The sequence below is a fragment of the Gavialis gangeticus genome, unplaced genomic scaffold, assembly GCF_001723915.1.
Source record: "Gavialis gangeticus isolate Ggan-Ray unplaced genomic scaffold, GavGan_comp1, whole genome shotgun sequence".
Taxonomy (NCBI): domain Eukaryota; kingdom Metazoa; phylum Chordata; order Crocodylia; family Gavialidae; genus Gavialis; species Gavialis gangeticus.
In genome coordinates, this window is record NW_017729016.1 from 11559608 (window position 1) to 11584646 (window position 25039).

General features: G+C 40.3%; 1 protein-coding gene across 1 annotated transcript in view; it reads left to right on the forward strand.

Moving 5' to 3' along the window:
• Nucleotides 1–25020, forward strand: part of LOC109294472 (transmembrane protein 180-like) — a 25897-nt gene extending 877 nt beyond the window's left edge. Inside the window, exons 2-7 of the mRNA XM_019512855.1 lie at nt 2713–2897; nt 4514–5248; nt 9022–9176; nt 10600–10683; nt 12795–12938; nt 22605–25020. Of these exons, the coding sequence (XP_019368400.1) occupies nt 2745–2897; nt 4514–5248; nt 9022–9176; nt 10600–10683; nt 12795–12938; nt 22605–22734 (1401 nt within the window). The 5' untranslated portion in view covers nt 2713–2744 and the 3' untranslated portion in view covers nt 22735–25020. The remainder of the gene's footprint in view (nt 1–2712; nt 2898–4513; nt 5249–9021; nt 9177–10599; nt 10684–12794; nt 12939–22604) is intronic.
• Nucleotides 25021–25039: the final 19 nt, after the last annotated feature.

The following is a 25039-nucleotide window of genomic DNA, read 5'->3' on the forward strand; positions in this document are numbered from 1 at the left end:
AAAAAAAAAAAAAAAAAAAGTATTTACAAAAACCAGCGGTGGCTTACAGATACTTGTATGTATTTATTTATTTGGCTCAGGTTAACTTTGTGCCTAGCTGATGATTTTTTTTCACTTTGAGTGGGGAGCATCTGCCCCCAAGGTTGGATGCCCAACATGATTGCACAAGTATAAATTGCCTCTTACTGGTGTGAAAAAAAAAAAAAGGAGCAGGCACACTGGAAACCCCATGTAGCAGTGCAGCTTACTAGAATGTGGTGTAAAGCTACCCCAGGAAAAAAAATCAATAAAAGCAGGCTTGTAGAAGTAAAGTATTTTGCAATTAACCCATGGTAGACTGCTTAATGCACGCAGGTTATTATGTGCTCATCTTCCCACCTAGTGATTAGGTGCTGTAACAGCAACTACTTCAGGCTAATTCACACCAGTGTGCAAAACCAACATAAAATAAAGCAGCATTAACACATTTTGGCCATGTCCAGATGTGTGTGGATGTGTGGTTCCCCAGGGACAACTAACAGCAGGATACTGTGTCTGGTTGCTAGCTGTCACCTGCACTCTGGCACCAAGTTACCCATGGTAGGGTAGAGGAAGCTGGGGACCTGCAGGGGCTGCAGCTGTGTTGCTTCTCCCATGCAGAGTCTGGCTAGCAGCAGAGCACAGCTCCAGCTTTAGGTGGTGCACATTGCCACTGTGTGTGCCACTCCGCTTCTTTCTTCAGTGGGTATTTTGGACCCCTGCATATCCAGGGGTCCAAAAAACCCTCTGCACTGCTCCCTTGCAGGGAGGAGAACAATTGAATGTACAGTATGTGGTGCCGTGGATGTATCTGGAGCGCCACATACCATGCGGCTACACTCCACTTTGTGTCAAGGCTAGAAACATTTAACTTACTGCTTCTGGAGTACCATCTGTAGACAAGCTAGGCAGCTGTCTGCTCATCGTCTATGCAGGTTTCCTGGACTTTGTGTGGTAACTAAGGGTCATAATCTTCCCCAGAAATGCCTACCTTCAGCCATGCCAGGAACAATGAAAAGTGATTGTTTTTGCTGATGGCAGCCTCCCTTAGTTTAAAAGGATGTGGAAATCTTGCTGAGGACAGCCTGTGGCTTTAGTTTATTGAGAATGAGAATGGAAATGAATATTTACAGACAGAATTTCTAGTGACTGAAGGGATAAATCAGAAATTATCAAATATTCTTTAAAATATATATTTTTTGAGAATTGGTGTGCTATGAAATATTGAGGGACTGCACAGCTTTCTTAGGAAGAAATCTGAAGTTGTGTTACTGAGGAAATACATATGGTTAGGTGGATTAGAATGAGCTATTAATACCAATTGATTTTCAAAAGAAAAATAATCTAGCTGTTCACATTTGTATGTGAAAAGTCAGATGCAGTGAACAGTGTAAAGCCATTATACAGAATTTATTTGGAACATGTAACAAGCTTAAATTTAAAGTTGTGTCTTCTCACTATTGCTACCTTCAGTCATCTTTTCATTTAATAATATAAGCACCTTCAAAGGGCCATGGAGGCTTGCTTCTTCCCGTTTTCCCCCTCATCCCAACTGTTCCTTTGTTTCTAACTTGAATTAGAAAAGAATAATTAAGTGTTATGCTAAATCAGGGATGTCAAAAATCTGGCCTGCAGGCTTGATCTGACCCATGGAGCCCCATCATCTAGCTGCTGGCCCTGGGTCTTAAGTTTACCCACATGCCACATGCAGCACACGCCAAATGGGCCCACACACAAAGCACATGGCACCCACTCCAGGACCAGCACTTCACGTAGCACCCATACGGGGCCAGTTTCTGAACCTTCCCACCTCACCCTAGCAGTGGGATGGGGCCACCTGTACACTGCTTAAGTTAGAGAGTGCTGAGCTAAGAACTCCATATGTCCTTGGCTGAACCCCATAGGTATGTTTCACATGCTGTGTGACTACAGAGCATAATGTTTAGCTTCAGGATGCTTTATTTAAATTTCTAGTTTTGTAATATAAGACTAGTAAGGGAGAAAACAGAGATGAAGAAATTCCTAGTCAGAAGTAATGGCTTCTGTTTTGTCTTTTATTATTTTGTCAACTGAAAGTTTGCTTCCAGGTTGTTTTTTATTATTAACATTAAACTAAAAATGATCATCTTGAATTGGTTTAAAAGAATGTGTTTTAAAAACATTACTGAACTAAATTTACAGCTTATTAGATATTGGTACCTCAAGGTAATCCATTAATATGAATTAAATGTATTTAGTCTGTTTTTCACTTAACAGTTTTTAAGCTAATGAAAGAAAGAGTGATCTGTAAAATATTTGTGGTTTTGGGGGCAGGATTTGCACTAACATAGATGTAGGACTGGGGTATGATAAAAGTTCCCTTTATATTTGTTAGACATGGTCTATTGGCATTTAAGCATTGCAGATGTATTAAGAAATGGTATTAATACTGCAGCTGTTTAGGCTTGTGCTCATGGTCCAATAATCTTATATGTTTTGTTATACATTTAGAAGTAGAAAAGAGACTGAGAATGAGGAAATCCTTAAATACAGATTTCTGGGACCCCAGCCTGTAACCCTGACATGGGCAAATCTGCCTTGGTTGTCCCCTGCAACATGGCATATTGTAACACAGAACTCCTTGTTGTACTGTTAGCAAGTTTATAAATATCAGGTAATGATACTTGTCTAATTGTTAACTTTTTTTTTAATTAGAAGCAGAAGAAGAAACTATCACAATTTGGAAAATGAAGATTGTTTTAGGAATTCATCCTAATGCACTGGCATATTCCATGACCACATTAGGTGCTGGAATGATGAACAGTATCTTTAATTTCTACTATGTTAAGCTTTTCTTAAACCAATACAAGATTTCAGAAATTGCCTTTCATCAAGCTCAGGTACAGTATGTTGGAACATTGATTTTATTAGTGTTGTATAACCTTTATATAGCACTGAAATAATTCTGCTTTGCTTATGAATTTATTGTTGCTCTACTGAAATATTTGATTTATCATAAATTAAAGATGCACTAAATGTACATTGTTTATAGCTTTTAGTTTAAAAAAAAACAAATACAAAAAGCCTTTATGGTACTGGAAGAATGTTTTCAGTGGAAAATTAAGCACAATATTTTGAACTTCTGTATTTATATATCAACATCCTCTGCTAGAAGAGTTGAGAAATAGTTTCACTTAACTTGGGGGTGGGTAGTTAGTTTGGCTGGAAGGCCACTTTGGTGAGCTGTTGCTGGGTGGAGGGTACTGGCCCAGCAGGGCAGGAGGCAGTCAACCCTACCGGCCCAGGCCCAGGGCCATCTACTGCACACCCACCGCTGGGGCCGCTGGACAGAATGGGTGCCTGGGGTTTGCATGGAAACTGGCTGAGATCCCTGGTGGGCAGGTTGCACTTGGCTGCACAGATGAGATGGGGCCATGAGTGGGCAAGGGCCAGGATTGTGGAGTGGTGACAGCACGGGGCAGACCTGCAATCTGCTCCCCTCCTGTCTACTCCTGGATGCTGCTCCCTGCCTGTCTGTGGCCCCATCCCATCTGCCCATTCAAGCATGCCCCGCTCGTGGGGGTCCCAGGCCAGTCTCCATGGACACCCCTCCCACCTGCCCACCTGCTCTGTCCAGCATCCCCAACAGTGGGTGTGGGGCAGGCAGGCCAGGGTGCCTGGGCAGCAGGGCCATGGCCTGCAGTGGCAGAGACAGTAACGGTGGCAATTGGAAGGAGCCGCTGCTGTGGGGGCTGCCAGGCAGCAGAGTATAGCAGCTGCTGCACCCAGGGGCAGCGGGACTAGCTACACATACCATGGCCTGGGCTGCCCCCTGCACCTGGGCTGGGTGGGGCAAAGGAACCTACCATGTACCAGATAGAATGCCTTGATGGGTCAGATCCAGCCTGCGGGCCGTATTTTGCCCACCCCTGACTTAACTGCTTCTACATACAGAGTGCCAGCTACATGTGCATATTAATGCGATGCAATAAACTCTAGCACATATCGCGCTGGAGTTTATTGTTCCTAGGTGCCACATTTACATGTGCACCTGGGACTGCAGCATGTTAAACTAGATCAGAGCAGCCCTGGCTGGGGAGCCCAGAGGGTCAGCCTGCCAGCCCGGGGCTGCTCTGACCTGAATTAACATGCTGTGGAGGGGCTGGCTGGGCACAAGGGTGCTTCAGCATTGGGCTAGCTGGAAGGCAGTCCCTGCACTGAAAAACCTTCATGCCCTGGCCAGGTGGGTCAGCATCTACACATGCACTGCTGTGGAGTTAATTAGTTTCTTGTGGCCTAGCAGAGATGCATGTTTTCACTGTGGAGCTAATTAGTCTACTCTGCAGTAAACATGTTGTGTCTTTGTTTTAATTTTACAATATATATAATATTTTTAACTTCTCTTTTATGTAGGCCAGCTTTTTTGTTTTTGCTGTTGTTCCAGATACTGTGTTTCTTAAGCCTCCAATTGAACACGTGTGTTACTAATAATAAATTCTTTATTTTTTCATCTTAGGTGGTTTTTATGATATGGAATGCCATTAATGACCCTCTCTTTGGGTATATTCAAGACAACTCCAAACTCCCATGCTGTTCGAGACGCCAGTTTTCCATTTTATATGGAGCTCCATTGTATGCCTTAGCCTTTTTGCTTCCATGGTTTCCTTGGAAACATTATCAGGAAGGTGACTGGCTAAGTGGTCTTCACCTTATTGTTGCTTTATGTGCTTTTGATGGCTTGCTTACATTTGTTTTGCTAGCACAGTGTGCACTTTTTGCAGAGATTTCAAGTAGACATGAAAGTAGACTTCAGCTCATTAAATATAGCCAAGTGGCATCGTTAGTTGGATCAACCAGCATTCTCTTTTGTGGACTAATATCTGATAACATGGAAAATTTTACCTACTTTCAAGGCTTTACTGTTTTAGTTGCAGTATTAGCGACTGCATGTATGTGTTACACTGGCATGTATAGCACTAGTCAGTATGAACAGAGAGAATCTCTCATGGAAGACACTAGCTTCGGAAATGATGATAGAAATCTTTCCTGGTCTTCTGTAATTTCTTTGACCAAACAGATCATGACAGAGAGAAACTTTGTGCTTTTTGTGACTATGAACTTCTTTCAAGTGTTCCACCTAGCTTTCTGCAACAATTTCATGATGATCTTTGCGGATAATCTCATCCCTAAGGATGTCCTTTCCTCCTTTATAAGAAGCATCATGTATGGGGCAGGCTTTATTTGTCCTCAGGTATGCAGTAATGCTTTTAATCTTTCATTTGCAAGGAAAACACTGTTGAATTTTGTGCTAGTTCTCAGTAAATTAAAGTATCTGTTTACACTGCTTTGTTGAGAAAATGCTGTATCTGGCAGAAGCGTTTTAGCAACCTGAGTACACACAAATGTTGTGGACCAACATTGTAAAAGAACTTAATACCTGTGTGTATAGTGTAGTCAACACCAAATAAAGGACAGAGGGGCAAGCGAGAGCAGGCAGATAGAATAACAATCTATGAGAATTCAGAAAATGCATATGCCAAGAAGGAAAAGTAAGTGGTTGGTAGGTCTACAGTGGTTTATAGTAAAGAACAAAGACAAAAAATACCTGTCATGGAAGAATACCCAGAAACAAAATCTATTTAAGTATGGATTTTGTTTTTCTTTTTTATGTATGTGGATATGAGATGAGAATACCCCTATTCCTTTGGGAAATTTAAAGCATTGAAAACTAAATACTATGTATAAAAATACTGCAAAAAAACCCACACTACCTCAGCTTCAACATAGGAATTGATGAATGGTCTAAATGACCTAACAGAGTAGAGGTCTGGAATTACATCTGTATTTGTGGGAGTGACATCTAAGTGGGGTGGGCAGGAATGTGTGTGTACTTACTTGGCCACCTGCATTTAGAGGGTTCATGAGACCCCATTCCAAAGGTGCGTCTACACATGTTGCTACATCGCCGTAGTGATGTAGCCTCCGTGGGGAAAAACCTGTGACTCCACAGCTACATCACCATAACAATATGGTCCCCCATCATAACACATAACTATGATGACGTAGTGCCTAAAAATAACCATGCACAGCACATGCGGCACACTACCAGCTATTACTGCACCATATTTTAGTACTTCCAAAAGGAAGTACTAAATGATGACACAGTACCAACGGTTCCATAGCGGCATGTGTAGACGCACCCCAAGAGACCCAAATATGGATGTAATGGAAAGAAAACATACCAAAGTGGTTAGAAGTGGAGTGAGAGTGAGTGAGTGATTAGTTCAGAACATGACTAAGCTCTTTAAAAAAAATAACGCCCCCACTCATTGCCTTCTAAAACCTTACATCAGGTTTTCAAAATCTAAATGAGTTTACTTTAGAAAATGATTGTTGACTGTTCGTAAGTACAGAGCACTTTTTAAGTTCAGCACTTTGAAAATCAGGCTCTTAAGTTCTTAAAGACAATTTAAAAAAAAATAAGAAAAAGGCAAAAGGAAGATTTTGCTGATATGCCAGAAAAAATATAGCATTTTTTACAGGCAATACTTAATTTATTTTCTATGCTATGTAATTCACAAACATCTGCCATTCAAAATCTGCCACAGATTGTACAGGCCTTTTCAGTAGTTTCTAACTGATATAACACTCCTTAGGAACATGTATAAAAGAAACTACAGAAATAGGGAGCGCTTTAATAACTTTACACTCAATATATAGTGATCGTTAGAAGTGAACAATCTTTTAGAAAAGGCATTTCTCTCTGCTCCCCAAAAACTCATTGTCTAGAAGGTCAGTGAACCATATAGAGTTTGGTGTGTCCTTTTTTCCCCTTATGTGTTGTCATTTTGAATTCAAAATATAGTAAGAGAATTTTCTGATGGTAGTGTCCTGAACTTTGCTTATTTGTAAAGCATCCAGTGTACTTGAAATAAAGTCTCTTTGTGGATTGTGCCTCAATAACCCGTAAAGGGACTAGAATACTGCTTGTATGGTTTGCAGTATTCCCTAGCAGTTTCCCTGGTGTTGAAAGGAGAACAAGACTTAAACTGAAGTTGAAAACATCACTGAGCCAATAATATTTTTTTCTTGAAAGTAGAAACCCTTTTTTGGAAGGTTGCAAGTCTCTTATCAGAGTTTCTAGAACCAAGTGCTTTGTCTTAATCACAAGAAGTTGAGATCCAGTTTATTAAAATAATATACATATCTAAGTATGAAGACTTTTTACCGAAGTGCAAATCTTTCTATTTGTCAGGCACTCTTCAAAACTCTTCCGTATTGACATTTGCTAACTACAAATCTTATTTATCAATGACATGTAACAAGTATTAGTACCAGCAGTGTAGTTTACTTTATTTATGTTGAGGAGGGAAGAGTTTTCTTGTGAACCAGCATTGGTATCTGCAAATACCTGGTATCTGAAAACTGAGATGTGCTTTATTAATAATTAATCAACTTCCAGAATTGTATTGATAGTCTCGCTCATGAAAAAGATTAGAATTTGATTGTAAATGGCCCTGCAGTTCCAAAAATGAGAGAGATTTTTACCTCAAGATAATGTCTGTTCTTCATTTCTTTCCTCTTCTCAACCTCCTCACACCTTGGTGTTAGTTTTCTGCCTCAAGATCAAGGGCAGTCATCAAGCTTTTAGAGGTTTTTGCCTGCAAGAGGTGGCATTAGCTACTATTATGTTACTTGATAGTAGCCTCCATTTGAAATTCTGTCTTAAGGCTCCACAGTGAAACAGTTTTTGAGCTGTTTTTATTTTTAAATGAATTATGTCAGATGTGCCCAACCTGTAGGACAGATGGCATAGGCAACTTCTGTGTTGGCAGGCAACTGATTGGGGAGAGGGAAAGCAGCACAGTTGCAGATAGGGCAGCGAACAGAAAGCTGAGCAGCAGATGAGGTAAGAGAAAGGGATTGGAGCAGCAAATGGAGACAGTGAAGGGTTAATCTGTGGCATGCCTGCCAAAATGGTTGCCCCCCCACATTGACTTAAGTAATCCAGGCTTTTGTGACATACTGTTTATGGCTAGTTCTGTTGCTGCAAATTGAAAATGATTAACATTGGAGTATACAGTAATTTGCAATGCTATATTCATGGGTTTGATTCTTTTCTAATTCCTGTAAATCCAGCTAACCATTTACTTGCCATTTTCACACAGCAACATGCTTTAAATTTAAAACATCTCTGACTCAGCACCAGTGTTTTACAGAGAAAGCTAATATAACAAATGAACTTCATGAGCACTTGAGTAACTTAATGACTTTTTATTGTACTGCAGTAATCTAGAGTGAGTTACCAAATGTCACAGATCCAAAAATTTGAATGTCACTAACACTTTGCATCAGCCATTGTTAAAGATCTGTTTAAAAAGCAGCAGTCTTACTAGTTATCAGTATCCACCTTTCCCACTAGCCAAGTTGGTATCATGCTATAATAGAATGTCTCAGTGAAACTGTTTTATCAACTACAAATGTCATGTGAGTAGAAGTTCCACTGATATCAGAGCCATTTCAATGTTAATGAAAAAAAAGCTTTAAAAGAAATCTGTAACCGTTTTGTTCAGCCCAGCAGTCAAAGTTCAAGTAGCAAGAAGCTCTTTTAACTAAACATACTACAAAATACATTGTGTAAGGGTATCAGTCACCATGTTCTAGGACACAAGCAGCTTGCTGGCTGAAGTAGAAAAGAATATTTTCCCCAGGGTATAGTCATGACCAGTCAGCTTGATGAATTATTTTGGGTGGAAAAAAGCATTCTTCTCTGCAATGTCTCTTTTAAGCCATTACTACAGGTCAAACAGGATGGATCAGTCATCAATTCTGTCTGTAAACTTGTTACTTTTTTAAATTATGAGAGGTACTTGAAAAATGTTTATCATTGAGTTTCTTTTTTTAGAAAATGTGCTTTTTTTCCAGTCAATATTATTTACAGACCATGAAGCAGTAAGATATGTATAGTACTATAACACACTGAAGTATATATATTTTTAAATATATTATTTCTATTCTTTTCAGTGTCTCGTACTTCTCAGCCAGAGTTTGTTGAAGAAGTTTGGTTATTATAAGATCATCTTGTTTTCTTTTTACTTAGAAGTAATAACTGCAGCTGCTATGTTTGCTGTAGGGCCTGAACACTATTATTTCCTGGCATTTTATCTCACAGCAAACATGTAAGTAAATATATGCTTGAAAGGATATTCTCTAAAGTTTTTAATAGGTTAGTCACTGAAAGCATAAGGAGCCTGTCAGCGCGCGTTCTCTCTCTCTTTAAAATATACCCTCTTGATAACTTGAATAATTCCTGGCTACAAGATTCCTTTATTCTAATTCACCAGTCTGAGAATGGAGCAGCAATACAACAGCAGCTTCTGTTTCAGTGTTTCAGTATCTTATTTGTTTTACATTTTACCTCCTAAAATGGACAGTGGAGTTAATAATTAGTTTGCAGCACCACCTCCAGCCATGCATCAATTTTAAAGATAGTTACAAGCAGAGTCCAGTGAAGCAGACTTTCTACTTATCCACTCAGTGAGGTATTCCTCCAAAGTAATGACTCAAGGCTGTTTCCAAGGTAAAATCACACCTTTCTGTGGCACTGCCAGAAAATTTTAAGATCCCTCCTCTCATGTAGATATTGGCAAATCAGGTGACTGGCTAAACATTAAAGCAGTTTTATAGAGAAGGTATATTACGAGGTGTGGAAAACTCTCAAAGGGGTTCTCATTAAATATTTTTAAAACAGCTTTTGGAGTCTGAACACTGTTACTACAATTCAGTTCATCTTTCTCTTCCTTTCCTACCTCCCCACCCCCTTTTTTCCATTATTCTCCTTTTCTTTCCCCCTTTTTCTTTTCATCTTTCAGTATTTCATCATGAGCTATTATAATCAAGGATCACATGACTTCCAATCTGAATGATATTATCTCATATTTAAAATGAGGAACATGTTTCCTTAGAAAAATCTCTAAGGTATGTGAAGACTGTTTGATTTAGTACTAGCTAAAAGGCCCAAAAAGCCAGTTATAATTAGCATCTCATTATCCCAAAGGTAAGCAGTACAATTAAATCTCAGTCTTTCCTATTTATTCTTTCATTGGGTTGAATTGGTTATGTGTTAACCAAGGTGCTTTTCTAATTTTTTTTTTCATTCGTCACTTTTGAAATTGTTTTAAGTTTGTATCCTGTCTTTCTCAACCAGTCTTTTGCATATCTTTCACATTTCAAAGGGAAATGTTTCTCGTCTTTCTTCCAAGATGTTCCTTTGGTTCTAGTAATCTCAACCAAACATCTTTTATTTTATACTTTGCACAAAGCTGGTGTCACCTTGACATTCCAGAAGGAGTTGTGAAAATGTTTTAGGTTTGTATAGAGTTTCTAATTCTGAGAGAAAATAAGAGCTTTACTGTAGAGAACTGTTCTTGAAACAGACCTCATAACTTTTCCTTTTCTGTAGTGAATATATTTTCTTAATGTATATATTGAGTGCATGTGCTTGTATATAAAATGCCACATGGAGCTATCTGTTAAAATATTTTTATTGGGAAAAGTTGGTTTAATGCTTATGAACATTTTTAATGTTTTGTCTCTCTTTAGGGTAATTGTTCAAGCTTCATTCAGTTTGTTTAATCTGCCCTTGGCAGATATTGTTGATGCAGACTTAATAAAGCATAAACGGAGGTATGTTAAACATACTAGTGCTCATAATATTTATTATATGAAGTGCCATCACATTCTCCTTAACATGTTCATTGTATAAAAATGTCTTGTCAGCAAACACATTAACAGGATTCCTACTGTTATAATTGGGTAGGGAAAGGCTTTTTTTTTTTTTTTTTTTAAAGTAATAACTTTTATTTTTTTAGAAGTTTCACTTATTTACTTTACATGAGAAATGAGTAGTAAGAAATTATTACTGTATCTTTGTTTTTAAACCTTTTAACATTTTAGCCAATGTTTTTTTAAATACCTTTTTGCTAGATTATATCCAAATAAGTGCAGCAGAAGTTGCAACTTTCTTTGGGCCTTGTCCTACAAAACTTAAGTGCAACTTTAAATATGAGTAAAAACACTTGCATAGGAGTTTGTTGCATGAGTCCTTTTTATCATTTCAAAAAGCAGTTTAAGCAGGTCAGAGGTTGTTTCCATTGTGAACTGTACTTTATTTGCAAGCACTAAATCCAACACACTTTCATTCATATGATAAGTCCTGTTGACTTAAATACAAGTATTTCTTAAGCATGTGAGTAGCATTACTTGTGCACTTTGCAGGATGACCCTATACTAACGTTGAGGAGGCATTTTGAATGCTTGACCTATACTGTTTGGAGTGCAAAATTCAAACCTTATGCCATTGAGGTTATCTTTTTAAAACAAAAATTGATAAAACTTACTATGACCTACTGTACTATACCTATAGTACAAACCTACTGTACTGTGATTCATGTAGCTTTTGGATTTGCATCAAAGTACAAATAACTTCCTCTTACTTTCATGAATAGGCTAATATTTATGCTAGTGCAGTTTCAGGTTTTTGTCACTATCTTGTAAGAAATCATTTGTTTAAAGTGAATACTTTGTGTTATTTGGGGAAAAAATATCAGACTCCCTCTCAAACCTTCATCCTAAAAAGACTTAAAATTATAATTAACTACCCAAAAATAAGTAGCCCTGTTCACTGCCTTATGACCATTAAATTACATAAAGCTGAACACATAAATATCTATAGGATTTAAGCCAATCTCTGTGCAAATCTGAGCCCAAGAATTTTCTTCGAAAAATGGGGGGAAATTGCAATTTCAGAATATTCTTGATACCACATCTCTTGAAGTTATTCTGAATAACTTCAGTATTATGTTTGCTGAGGAACAACTTGTTATATAACAAGGGTACTTTCTCAAGTTCTAGAACCAGGTCACACAGCTCTCACAAACTATTGTAACTCTATCCTGGTTTCTCCTCTTTTCTTTGTTAATAATGTATACTAGCAGCTTGAGAATCACTAGACTATTTGAATCCTTGTCCAAAGCCCAGTGAAGTCTGTTACTTGTCGTAGGCTTTGGATAACACCTTGTGGCATACTTCCATTAGCTCCTCTGGCTGCTTCTTGTCCCTGGGGAATACCCATGCCACATGCCCTCTGGCATACACCAGGTTACCCCGGGTTGGATAGGGGAGGCTAGGGCCAGCAACCATGCTGGCCCCAGCAGCCTTAGCTGGGGGCCAGGGAAGCTGCAGTTGCAGTGTTTCTGCAGCTTGGAGCCTGGCTGGCAACCAGAGCTTGGCTTCAGCAGGCCAGGCTCCAGTTTTAGGCAATGCATGCTGCTGCCACGCACGCTACCCTGCTTTTTTTTTTTCTGTATGAATATTTTTTTTTGACCCCAGGATCTCCCAGGGTCAAAAACCACCCCCACGCTGCAAGGTAGCAATGCGGAAAACACCTGAATGTGCAGTGTGTGGCGCCGCAGGTGGGTCTGCTGTGCCACATATCACATGGGTTCTCATTTGGACTTGGCCTCTGATTTCATCTGCAGTGGAGTAAAACTAATTGCAGGCACCTAAAATACTGTAGAAGATTATACGTCTGTGTGTATAGTTTAAAAAAACCTGTAATTTATCTAACTGGAATGCAACTGTTTCAGAACCATAGCTGATAAATACATATGTCTGTGTCATGATGACTAGCATTTTAGTATGAACAGTACTTAAATTGTGAACAGAAAGTACTATAAGTGATTATATATTCTTATATGTTGTGTCATGTGGGTTAACACTCATCTTAAATATTTCAGATCACCACTTTCCTCCATGGTTTTTGGTACCAATGCTTTATTTACCAAGCCTGCCCAGTCTTTGGCTCCTATGCTTGTGGTTATGATATTAAATCAATTTGGATATGAGCACCTGAATAATAAAGTTATTCAGCCTGATTCAAGGTGAGTGGAAAAAAGGAAGCTTTAAGTCACAGAAACATAAGCAGATGTGTGTACAGTGATACAAAATACACATTTCTGTGTGATGTGCAGCAGGAGAGGGCACCAGAGAGCAAGGACTAGCTCTTTATGCCAACGTTTTAATAAGGTAGGTGGGAGAGAGGACCTAGAAATGTTGGCAGAGGAATACATTTTTCAGACAATGATAAGGGAGAGGTTAGAGAGAGAGAGGGTCTTATCTCATTTATTTAAAGTTACTGCAATCATTATGTAATGTAGCAGCCAAGATTTTGGGGGATACACCATGTTTGTGATTATTCTCACTGGCCCTTGGAGCAACTGCACATTTCAGATACTTCAGAACATGACCATTGTTCCAGTACCACCATAGCGAGTACACGTGGGAGGGAAGAGCATGTAACAGTAAAAAGATTTAGTGCTTGCAAGTACTGCTGAACAGGAAATACCTTCACCTGCCATGCATTCAAACAGTAAGCTTACTTTTCAGGAGCAGCCCCATGCTTGCTGAAAGAGTTGTAAAGTTAGTCCTTTTTAGAACTCTTTAACTTTTGGGAACAGATGCCATATAAAACTATGCTTTCATTTACCCATTATTAAATCCACAGACCACTCTTCTGTCCCGCCTTGCTCCTCTTAATCCCCTTTGCAAGAAACAACCCCATGCCTTGCTACTGATACAGTGGTTAGAATTCAGTGTTGACATGAACCCTCTGCCCCTCTATTCCAACTAATCACTTCACCACTCAGGACAACTACATTAAACACAGTGAATGCAGCTGGAGTTTATGCACATCATTCTCAGTTCCTACTTCCAGTTCCATGGAAATTAGAGTTATGGTTGTGCTGGCCTGGATCTTAACATTCCACTTCTGGGTTTTCAGAGCTTTGAGTGTTGTGAACTCAGCATTCTGGAAGGGCATAAGATGCATCAAGGCAACCCTAATTGTGTTTTAACTAAATTTTTTGTCCATGAATAAATGTTTCCAACACTGCTATTTACTGGGGGAAAAAATAAAAACAAAACCATAAAGTATTTGCTGAAGTTTAAATTATTAGTTTTACCTTGAATTGAAATCAAACCATGGCAACAAAGCATTCTATTACTTAATGATAGCGTTTGTATGTCACAGTTCTACTTTATGTATACTACTTTCACAGTTATACTTTTTGTATATTCTTTTTTGTATGCTAAGTCAAGAAACTATTAGCAGTGTTTTTTACTATTCTATGGTGCCATTATACTTTCCCTCAGTTAAATGCACTTCTTCAACAAACCTCAAAGGGCACATCCCCATGAGCAGGCACATGTGTTTCCCCAAGGACACATAGCAGTGGCAGACCTTATGCCACTGTTGCTTGTCCCTGGGGACTGCCCATGCCACACACTGGTGTGTGGGGTGTTGCTCCAGGTGGGGTAGGGGAGGCTGAGGCCAGCACCTGGGCTGGCCCCAGCAGCCTTACCTAGGGTCCTCCAAGAGCTGCAGCTGCAGCACTCCTGCAGCAGGGAGTCTGGCTGGCAGCCGGATCATTGCTCTGGTTGACCAGGCTCCAGTTTTGGGTGATGTGCATTGCCACTGTATGCGCCACCTCGCTTTTTTTAGGCATGTTTTGTTTTGGCACGCGATCTCCCAGGGTCAGAAAAAAAACCCACAATACAAAGTAGCGATGTGGGGGAATGCCTGATTGTGTGGTGCGTGTGTGGCACCATAGACAGGTCTGCAGCACTACATAACACGTCTACACTCATCTGGACATGCCTAAAGAGTTCACAGTTGTGATCAAATACAAACAAATTGTGTAAGCTAACTTCCCTGTTTATTCACTTGGATATTTCATGTGACTTTTTGTCACCTTATTTCTCTTCCCCTATGTGTTGCTTACCAAGAGCCTGGTCCTGTAAGTTCTTGTATAAACTTGTTCATACATCACATGTTATGATCTGTTTAGTTAGGTGGCTTATTTAGTTATTTTTTACATTTTTACATGAAAAATCTAAGATTATATTAATAGAGGTGTATGCCAAAGTATTTTCTTGACATTAAAATATCTAGTACTTCCAAACACTTATGGAATTTTGTAGCTTCTTAGAGTCAAAACTGCTGTAGAAAATTGGACTTACTGACTGATTTCTTAGATCAGTCAGCAGAGAATAAATATCTCCATCTTGCAGATGACAATCTAGTAACAGGTTCACCCCACCACCTCAGAAAGTTCAATTAGTCCCAGCCAACATTTCTTCTTCTCCAGGTGACACAGTGATACTGACCTCTCTTTACTTCAGGAAGATTTATAACAGTGGGGGCCACCCTTTTTACTAAGTATGCCATAAGTTAGCCAAACAAGGTTCTTTGGTTAAATGTGTATCTTTTATTAGACCAACTGAGTAGTTAGAAAAATTGTTCTTTACAAGCTTTTAGGCACCCTTCTTCAGGCATAGGGAGAGTCTGCTGGTATTTGTATACTCTCTTGGGTCAAACAGAAGCTTAGGCCAGTATGTAAAATGCAGGTCTGTGAAAATGCAAATACATGGCAGAGAAGATCATAGGGGATAGGAGTTAATTGGTGTGAGACAGGGAGATGTGGTGATAAAATGTAGCTGGTAAAATGTAGAAAGGGTACCTGGGGTTACTGGGTAACAGGAAGGTTATAATGTGCCATAAAGCCAATGTCTGTATTTAGGCTATGATTTTTTGTATCCAGTAGATTTATGAAGTGAAGTTGGTAGGCTTATCTACAAAAGGTGTTTTATAGGTTCTCTTTGAGGTTTAGAACTGAGAGATTGGAGAGAAAGTGGTTGTCTTGTGAGACATATGCACCCACAAGTAATTGGGCATTTTTGCCTTCAGTAGATTTTCAGCATGCATTCATTCTGGTACGCAGTTGTCATTTGGTTTATCCTGCATGTTTTCCATCAAGGCATTCAGTGCGCTAGATATTACATTTCTGGAGGTGCAGATGTAAGATCCAGGAATGATGATAGTTCTGTTGTGGGGCATAGTTATTGTAGGAGTTGTAGAGATGTGTTGTCAGGTTTTACATTTCTTGTCTCAGCATGATCTGGATTTATTCTGCCACACACCCTTCCCAAATATCATTCCAGTCCCCTCCCTTTGCCTGATTGGCTGCTCTACTTTCTACTCCCTGATGTGTTTTCCCTGCCCGATCTGCTGCTTTGCTTTCTGTTATTTACTATTTGCCACCGTGCTGCCTCTCCCCTCTGTGGTCTGCCCATGTGGAATATGTGCCACAGGTTGGCCACTCCAACTTAGAAAATGTTCCAAAACTTTAGAAGAGCAGCTACAGCTTTGGGAATTGCTATTACAAAGGTTAAGGATAGATGATACAATGTATTATACATTTTCATACCTCAGTGCCAGGTCCTGTAGTGATTTCAATCTGCAATGTATTGTTGGATTCTGTCCAGGTGTTTGTAGAAGATGCCAGCATGCCATGCACAAAGAGACTTTGAAGGAAACTGATACTTTGGTGTCTACATGCTAGTATGAAAGTACAGAAATTTTACACCACAGACATACCTGAAACAGCCTAAATACTATCAATGTAGACCACCTGAATCCGTAAGGAAGACTATTTAAGAGGAAATACTCTACACTGGTATAGTATACCTCCCTCCCTCCTTTGCTAGATATTAGATTTATCTTTCTACCTAAAAGCAGGCCAGATTTACACTTCCGATTTAATATCTGTATCCCTCTGCTTGTCCATTAATTAGCTTACTGAATTCTATACATAAGTGATTGTTCATGTCAGTAAGTGGTTGTAAGACTGAACATAATAAGAGCATTGAGAGAGACAGTATCTGCCCCAAGAAACTTCCAATTGATTACATAAAGAGAACAGCCCAAACACACAGTATAATGGAGCCCCAACCACTGTGAAATATCACTTTAATGTAGTTGCATACTACTAGCTACGGTGTACTGTTACCATTGATAAGTTGTAGGAATGTGTGTTTTGGGTAGGGAGCTGAATTAAGAATATAATCATTGAGTTAGGAGAGATGCTATACAGAGTTCCACAAGTGCAAATGAGAAACTTGGATTTTATGTAAAGATTGTGGAGAGGCTAATACAGGGATGTGATGTATATATTATACACATCTATAGATATATCTATCTATCTAAATATAGATATAATTCCTGCCAAAAGTGTATATAATCTCACACCCCAAATCAGTCCTCCTACAGCCGGTGTCAAGAACAGGTTGTAGCTGCCAGGAAGTTGGTTGACCTGCTGGAGCCAGCTGAATGGTCTTCCCAACAGATGTCAGGGTAGTTGAAGTCACCCATGACAATCAGGTCTTTAGTGCTGGCTGCCTCAGTCAGTTCCCTGGAGAATGCCTGATCGCTTTCCTCTTCTTGGTAGGGAGGCCTATAGTATAGTCCTTCCATCAGGTCCCCCTCTCTTGAGCCCCCTTGTATCTTGACCCAGAGGGTCTCAAGGGACCTCTCCCTGCAATCAGATGTGACCTGCAGGGAGGGATACTGCTCTTTCACATAGAAGGCCACCCTTCCTCCCTTCTTCCCAACCCAATCCTTCCTATAGAGCCTATAGCCCTCAATGTCCACTGCTCAGTCATATATATCATCCGACTGGGGCTCCGTCAGCCCAGTGAAGTCAAATTCCTTCTCTGGCAGAAGGAGTGCCAGTTTGTCCTGTTTGTTGCCCATGCTTCTGGCGTTCCCATAAAGACACCTGAATTCACTCTTAGTAGCCTCAGGTTTCTGTTCCACTTCAAGTGCCTCGGGGCATTGGTACTCATCTGGATGTCTCCTACTTGAAAGTCCTCTCTTGGGTAATCTTGGCCAGAAGATTTGTGTACAGCAGTGGCATCTACCCTCTCTCCCCTGGACATGTCTAACCTAAAGCCCTCCTTAGCAAGTCAGCGATTCTTGTACAGAAGAACTTCTTCCGTCTGCCCATGAGGTGAATACCATCTATAGCATGTAGACCAGTGCCGTTGAACTGCATGCCAAGGTCAAGGAATCCAAAACCAATGTGGCGACATCATCTCTGAAGTCTTTGGTTGACTTCCTCTATGCATTCCTCCCTCAGATGACTACAGCCTCTAACTGAGAGGATTGAGAAGAAAACCACTTGTGATCCTAGTCCCTTGAGCTTCACCCCCATGAACTTGTAGTCACTCATGATTCTCCTGGGGTTGTTTCTCATTGTGTCATTGGTGCACATGTGGATAAGGAGCATGGGGGTAGTGGTCCATAGGATGGACTAGCTTTGGGATCCTCACCATTACATCTTGGTTCCTGGCTCCTGGAAGGCAATAGACCTCTTGAGTGAAGGGGTCTGGATGACAAATTCCACCTTCTGTTCTCCGCAGCAAGGAGTTTCCCACAACAATCACTCTTTGTCGCTTCCTTGGTGGGGGCGGCTGTTCCTGTCCTGTCTTCAGGGCGGAGGATGCAGATGCCTCATCCATCAATGGTGCGAAGGCTGCATAGTTGTTGCACAGGGCTGTTGGTGGAGCACCTGATGCATGTTGTGGCTTTGGGTCTGATGTGAACAGTTTCCATGTGCTGTTGGTTGGGGCATCTTGCTCAAGCCCGCTTTTCTGCGTGGTCTCCAGGTGTAGGGCCTGGCAGTAAACGTTGATATCCACCTTGTGTTCCATAATGGTTCACAGTCTGCTCACCACCTCCTGGAGCTCCCTCACCCAGCCCTCCAGAGTCTCCACCAGCGAGCACATCCCACAAGTGGGAGAACTTGAACCCCAGATCCCTGGAGATGATTTTTGTCTGTGTGGAGGCTGGGACCATAGGCTTTGTCTGGGTAAAGACCTCTGAGGTACCAAGTGGGGGTGGTCCATCCAGATCAGGGAGCCAAGGGGTGTGGCGCATGTACATCACCATATTGCAGGGTTGCACCTCTAATAACTAGAGGTGCACCAATACATTGGTCCCATATCAGATTGGTACCAATATAAGGAAAATTGACTGTATTGGTAATCAGCATTTTTTGGCTGATGTGGCCGATAACGCCACAATAAATGCCCTGTGCACGCACAGTTGCAGCCCAGCAGTGTGAAGAGCAGCTGGGTCTAGCTGGTAAGTCTGTTGTGAGGGAAGGGGCATTGTGGGGGGCAGATCATGGCCTCTGTGGTGAGGAAAGGAGTGGGGCTGGGGTAGGGGCAGGCACTGTACAGCCGTGGTGCGGGATGGAGCTGCAGTTGGTTCATCCGGGGGCGGGGATGGCGCGCTCCTGTTGCTACATACACCCAGGGAGGGCATGGGGGACATGTCCCCAGATCTGCGTGCAAGGTGAGGGCAGGCTCTTCCCAGTGGAGGTTCAGCCGGGCTGCACTGGGGGAGGGCAATGGCGGCACTGCAAGGGAGGGTTGTGAGGGCTACAGTGAATTTTGGGGTGGCTGCAGCCCCCCCCCCACCATAGCCCCCTCCCAGCACTGCCACAGCCTGCCCTGAATGTACCCTGGCCCAACCCCCGCTGGGAAGAGCCCAGTGCAGCTCTAGCCTGCAGCGGCAGCCCACCCTCATCCCACATGGAGATCCAGGGGCACGTGTCCCCCATGCCATGGAGATCCAGGGGCACATGTCCCCCATGCCCCCCCAGAGTGCATGCAGTGGCAGGAGCTGCCCCCCATCCCCTGGATGAGCTGCTCGCACCTCTGCCCCAGCTGTGCAGCACCTGCCCCTGCCCCAGCCCCACTCCCTCATTGTGGGGGCCTCCATCTGCCCCCCACCTCCCACACACCCCTTCCCTCACAGCAGACTTAACAACCAGACGCCACTCTCCAAGCTGCCCGGCCACATATTGGAATCGGATCAGTATTGGCTAATATGGCTCACTAAAAATTGGCCATCAGTATCGGCCCAAAAATTCTCCCTTGGTGCACCCCTAGTGGAATCTACAGGAATAATTTACAGACTAGGGGGAGGGTGTTTTTGTTCTTATTTTAGTCATACTCATTAGAAAGTTGTGTGCCTCTTACCACTATGTCCCTTTTACTTGTCCCTTTTACTTGCTATACGAAAAATGCATTTTTTAAACCTCCCTCTTCTGGAGAACTACTGCAACTACAGTCCTACTAGAAAATGCACTGTGAAAACATACTGCATTGCTCATTTTTTAAATGTTTGACAGTAACTCTTTACCCTCTTTATTATTAATATTTCCTTATGTTTGCCAGACTGTAAACAGATGAACAATGTATTATCAAGCACTTTATCATCAATGCATTGAGATTGTAGGCACTCTTGAGTTATCAATACATTTGTAACAGTTGAGAGTATAACATCACGTTCCAGTGTAAATGTAATGTTCTAAATAGAAAATATAACAAATATTTAAGCAGGGTAGCTGTATGTGTTTGTGTCTGCATACTTTCTTCATGCACAAATAATTACGAACATGGAGATTTGTAAGGCTACTTTTTTACTTCAGAGTTTTGATATAATCTGAGTTTTGCTCTTGGTCTTCTTTCAGAGCTATATTTCCTAATTCTTGTTGCAATAGAATGCAGCCATTTTAGTTTTTGTAATTTTACAAGTGTAAAATCGTGCATTAAAACCTTAGGTCATATTTCTTTTCTTAAACCAGTTCAACCACATCTAACCAAACCAGGACTGTACCAGTGTAACTTGAAAGTTTGGGACAAATGTTTCTTTTCTTATTCTACAATGTTTGTTTCTTAACTACAGTCCTCTATTAATGTACAGCAGGGCTGTCCAGTCAGCTTGTTATGCCAGTGTTGGTAACATGCATGCCATGGCTGCACATTTACAGGGGGATAGACTGAAAACACTATTTAATGTAGGTACGAGTAAGCAGTCATCAAACTGGTAACTACTGGTGGACACTGGCTAGGAACCTGTGACCTGAAAGTAACAGTCCCATTTTTTGTGTTCAGTTGCCTGAGCAATTAATTCTATTCTTGCTTTCTTTCTGTTTAAGTTTCTAACTGTTCTTTCTCACTTGGCATTAATATGTGCATAGCTTAGAATAAACAGTGATGCTGTTGTGTATATGCATTTAGGACTAAATTCTGGTTTTGTAGAAGTCAGTGGGCATTCTTCTGATCCGCACAATGAAACTTTGCAGTTAGACTTTTATGATTTAGACAAAAACAGTTTGATTCAAAGACCACTGAAGTCAATAGGAGTATTTCTGTTGGCTTCAATTGACTTTGGAGCAAGCCTATAACAGTCATCTTTCACATCTTATTGCAGAATGCTAATGGGAGACAGCAAATAATATCCTGGGAGACAGATCTTTTGAAGACTGCAGAGCTATAACGTGGGCTGTGTGATTGGTGTAGCTGCCCAGGATGCAAGGTCACTAGGGGTATACAACATGAGAAGGCCATATCATTCTCAGACACACTGTGCTCATTCCCAAACTGGAGACAATATAGCTACATTAATGTGATTTTACATGCAGGCTGATTAGCAACTTTTCTCAGAGCAGAGCTAATGAGCTTATGTGTGTATGGAGCAATATTTACAGTTTGGGGGCCAGAGTACACAGAGTGAACCTAGTGCGTCTCCACATTGCTGTCTTGTACCATAATTGAGGTATGCGGACATATCCTTAGGGTATGTCTATATGGCCCAAGGCAGCACTGTACGGAAATGCCCCATGCTTGCTGTGCACTCACTCACAAACCAAAAGCTGTACAGCCTTGTTAGTAGACTAATTGGTTAGAGGTTGAGGAGTATCTTTTGTGAACCTTACACAGGGCTCAGAAATCTAATGGCATTGCTCTGAGAGACTCTCTCTCAGCTTAAATTCAGTTTCTTGGTATTTAAGCCTAGAATTCAATAATTAACAGAAAGCCAGTGGATAATGATCCTGGATGATAGGCAGATTCCTAGATGGGTGCTCTGAGTTGTCAGAAGCCAGCCTGTTCATTAAAATAACTTGGCTTTTAACTTGCACTATTCTTTTACATTCATATTTGTTGATGTTTTTGTTTTGCTCCTAGGAGAAGATTGGGACTAGGAAATACTTTTGCATTTATGAGGGGGAACCAAAATTGAAATGCTAGTTTTACATATAATATCTTCATAGCATAAGTGTCTTTTAATATTAATTTTAAAATGGTACAACTAAATTTGTATTAATATAATGCTATAACTGAGATTCATACATTAATCATAACCCATACCAACCATGATAATATACTAAAGGCATAGATAACATCAGATTTTTGATGCAAATACTAAAATATTAATATTGTCAATCATTTCTATTCTTTCTTCCATTCTCGTAAAATCTACCATAGTGTAGAGGAACAAAGGGCACAAATACGTTTTTTGGGGGGGGGTTTTAAGAAATGGTTGATTTATAAATAGAAAATATAGTTGAATATTGCTGAATAGTGAGAGAGTGCACACATTGTGAAGGAGAGGATACAGTAAACGGTGGGTGGAAGGGTTTTATTCATACATTCTATGATTGTGTGTCACTTTCAATCAGAATTGTTTACTTAGAATCAAACAATTAAATTTCATATATTGTGCTTTTGGTAAAATATAGAAAATAGAGGGGATCTTTACTCAAGAAAGTATTTTTAAGGTAATTTACCTATTTTTTTCTTTTAAATGCCATTAAACTGTCTTGAGAAAACATTTATATTTTTCCTTTGTTTTTCAGTTTGTTTTTAGGTCTTCATGAAGCCATGTTCTACTTGATTTGTCTCATTCCACTTGGCATTACAGTTGTACAGATTTTGACTTGGACTCACTTTTCCATCCAGAACAGTCATATGTTGACTACACGCTGAATTTTTACTACTTAGTCTGTATATTAAGGGTCTGATTTGTCCGTTGAACTGTAGGACTACAATTAGTGCATTTAAAATGCAAGTAAGCATAATTCTTTTTAATGGACTAATAGACCAAAAGCAACCTGAGCCATTGAATTTAAGAATGCATCTATGGTGGCTGCAAAGCATCCTGTTGAACTTCTTCAGCCTTAATACACAATTTATTCATAGTTTCTTTTTCGACTTCAGTTACCATATATGCTATTAACATATGGTAATTGTATGGTTTTTAGTGATGCCTTGTGGACTCTGAAAATGTCTTTAACTTACACAAGCACTAAAGATATAAGGTATTTTCTGCTATGTGTAGGTATTACTCATCTCTGTTAAGAATGGATTTGTCAGAAACCTGCCCCTTCATCTGGCCCTCATGGGTAGGGGCCTACTCAAATCGTGATTTTACAATATTTGTAGAAACCGCAAAAAACAGCAATCTCCGCAATTTCTGCAAAAAACGGCATTGGCTGCAATTTCCCAGGAAATCAACCAAAAAAAATAAAATGCTGGCTCCCTAGTGGGAGGCAGTGGTCCTTCATCCTGCTGTGGCCTGGTCATGCAGCCCTCCCTGGTGGGGAAGGTGCAACACAAGGGGTAGCCAAGATGGTGGCTGCCCCCTCGTGCCTCTCTGCCAATCAGGAGCAAGGCCAGCAGGAAATGACCATGGAATCAGCTCTCCAGGCCGCAGTCAAGCTGTGAAAATTGCTTTCTCTTGCCATGAGTTAGGTAGGTCCCTTTTCATGGGAACTGCTTTCTTGCATATTCAGTGAAAGACTGTGGAATGATTTTATTTTCCCTTACAAAAAGCTAGACCAAGTTAACCAAGAAAAGGATGGATTGTTGGAGCTAGAAAGAAAGAGTTTTCAATAGTCTGCCTAACTAATACACACAAATACTTCCAGTTACAGTAGGAAGAGGTGGGGTAACACATTGGCCTGTTAAAGTCAACATAAATTAGGAACACATTAAATACTGTTAAATTAAGTTTTGAGGGCTGTGGGAGAAGTTTTGTACTTTGTTAGCTACACAAGTGTCTGTTACTTGGTGCCATTAAACTAAAAAAGCTTTAAGGGTTTCAGTAGGTTGGATTACTTTTTATAATTGTTTTAGCACTTTACACATAAGGTCTTATCTGCTGATGGACTTGTGTTTGATTTAGCTAGACAAGGCTGACACATTTAAAACTGTATTGAATCAAACTACCAATTTTAGTAGTGCTGGATTTGTTAGAAACTTGATTTTTCTAATAGCCAAAGTTAGTTTTTGATTTAGCCCTAGCGAAGCTGTTCCAGTCCTAATCTTTTAAATAGTCTGAATGATATTTAAAAATAAGGACACTTCATCATATCAGTTTGGAAATGCATAGGGCTGTTGATTCAGTCCTTCCAATATAACGTGCGTAATGCTGTACATCTTACAAAAACAATTTTTTTACTCCTGTGTGAAACTGCTGTTTCTCTCATATATTAATGATGGAATACTAAAATGATTATTTGAAATGAGCTGTATCAGTTTTCAAGTAATGTAATGACATTTTGTTTTTCTCCAACACTCAGGTGTTGCTTAAGTAAACAACCAGTCTCCTAGTTTTTGCTCTGTTTTGATTGGTTCAAGGCTTTAGCACCTAGGCTGTTTACTGGAATTACAACTGTATGAACTCACAAAAAATGTATGTATATTCAGATTCAAAAAAATTGAAACATGTCAACTTATTTCTAAGGCTCTAAGTTCATCCCAATAAATATTTTGGGGGAGGACAACACAAAGCTGCTGTTGGAGTTTGAGGGAAAGCAGCAAAGTTTCTCTTTAGGTATCCTGGCCTTTACACCAGCTTCCCATTACTATCACTGACATGCTGTGGGACCTTGGGAAACTAGTTTATCTTCTTTGTGCCTTTGTTTCCCTGTTTGTAAAATGGGAACATTGATACTGTCCTGTCTTTGAATCTAGTTAAGCACAGTGTAAGAGCTAGATGCTCTATTTGGAGTATATATGTTGACTTCAGCAATCTTAAGATTAAATTAAAATGCAAGCAATCAAAAGCATAACACAGTCTTAAAATATAGTTACATTTAACTGCTCTTTTTTTATAACTAGTCTTGCCAGAGAAATACACTAATCATTAATCTGCATTGTATACTTTAATGTCAGTATGTTTTCAGTGTCTTCTATATTTGTACAAAAAGAATAGTGGGATTTTCATGTGACTGGATTTTAAATATTGTTTTTTATTACCCCCCCCCCCCCCCCAAAAAAAAAAAAACCC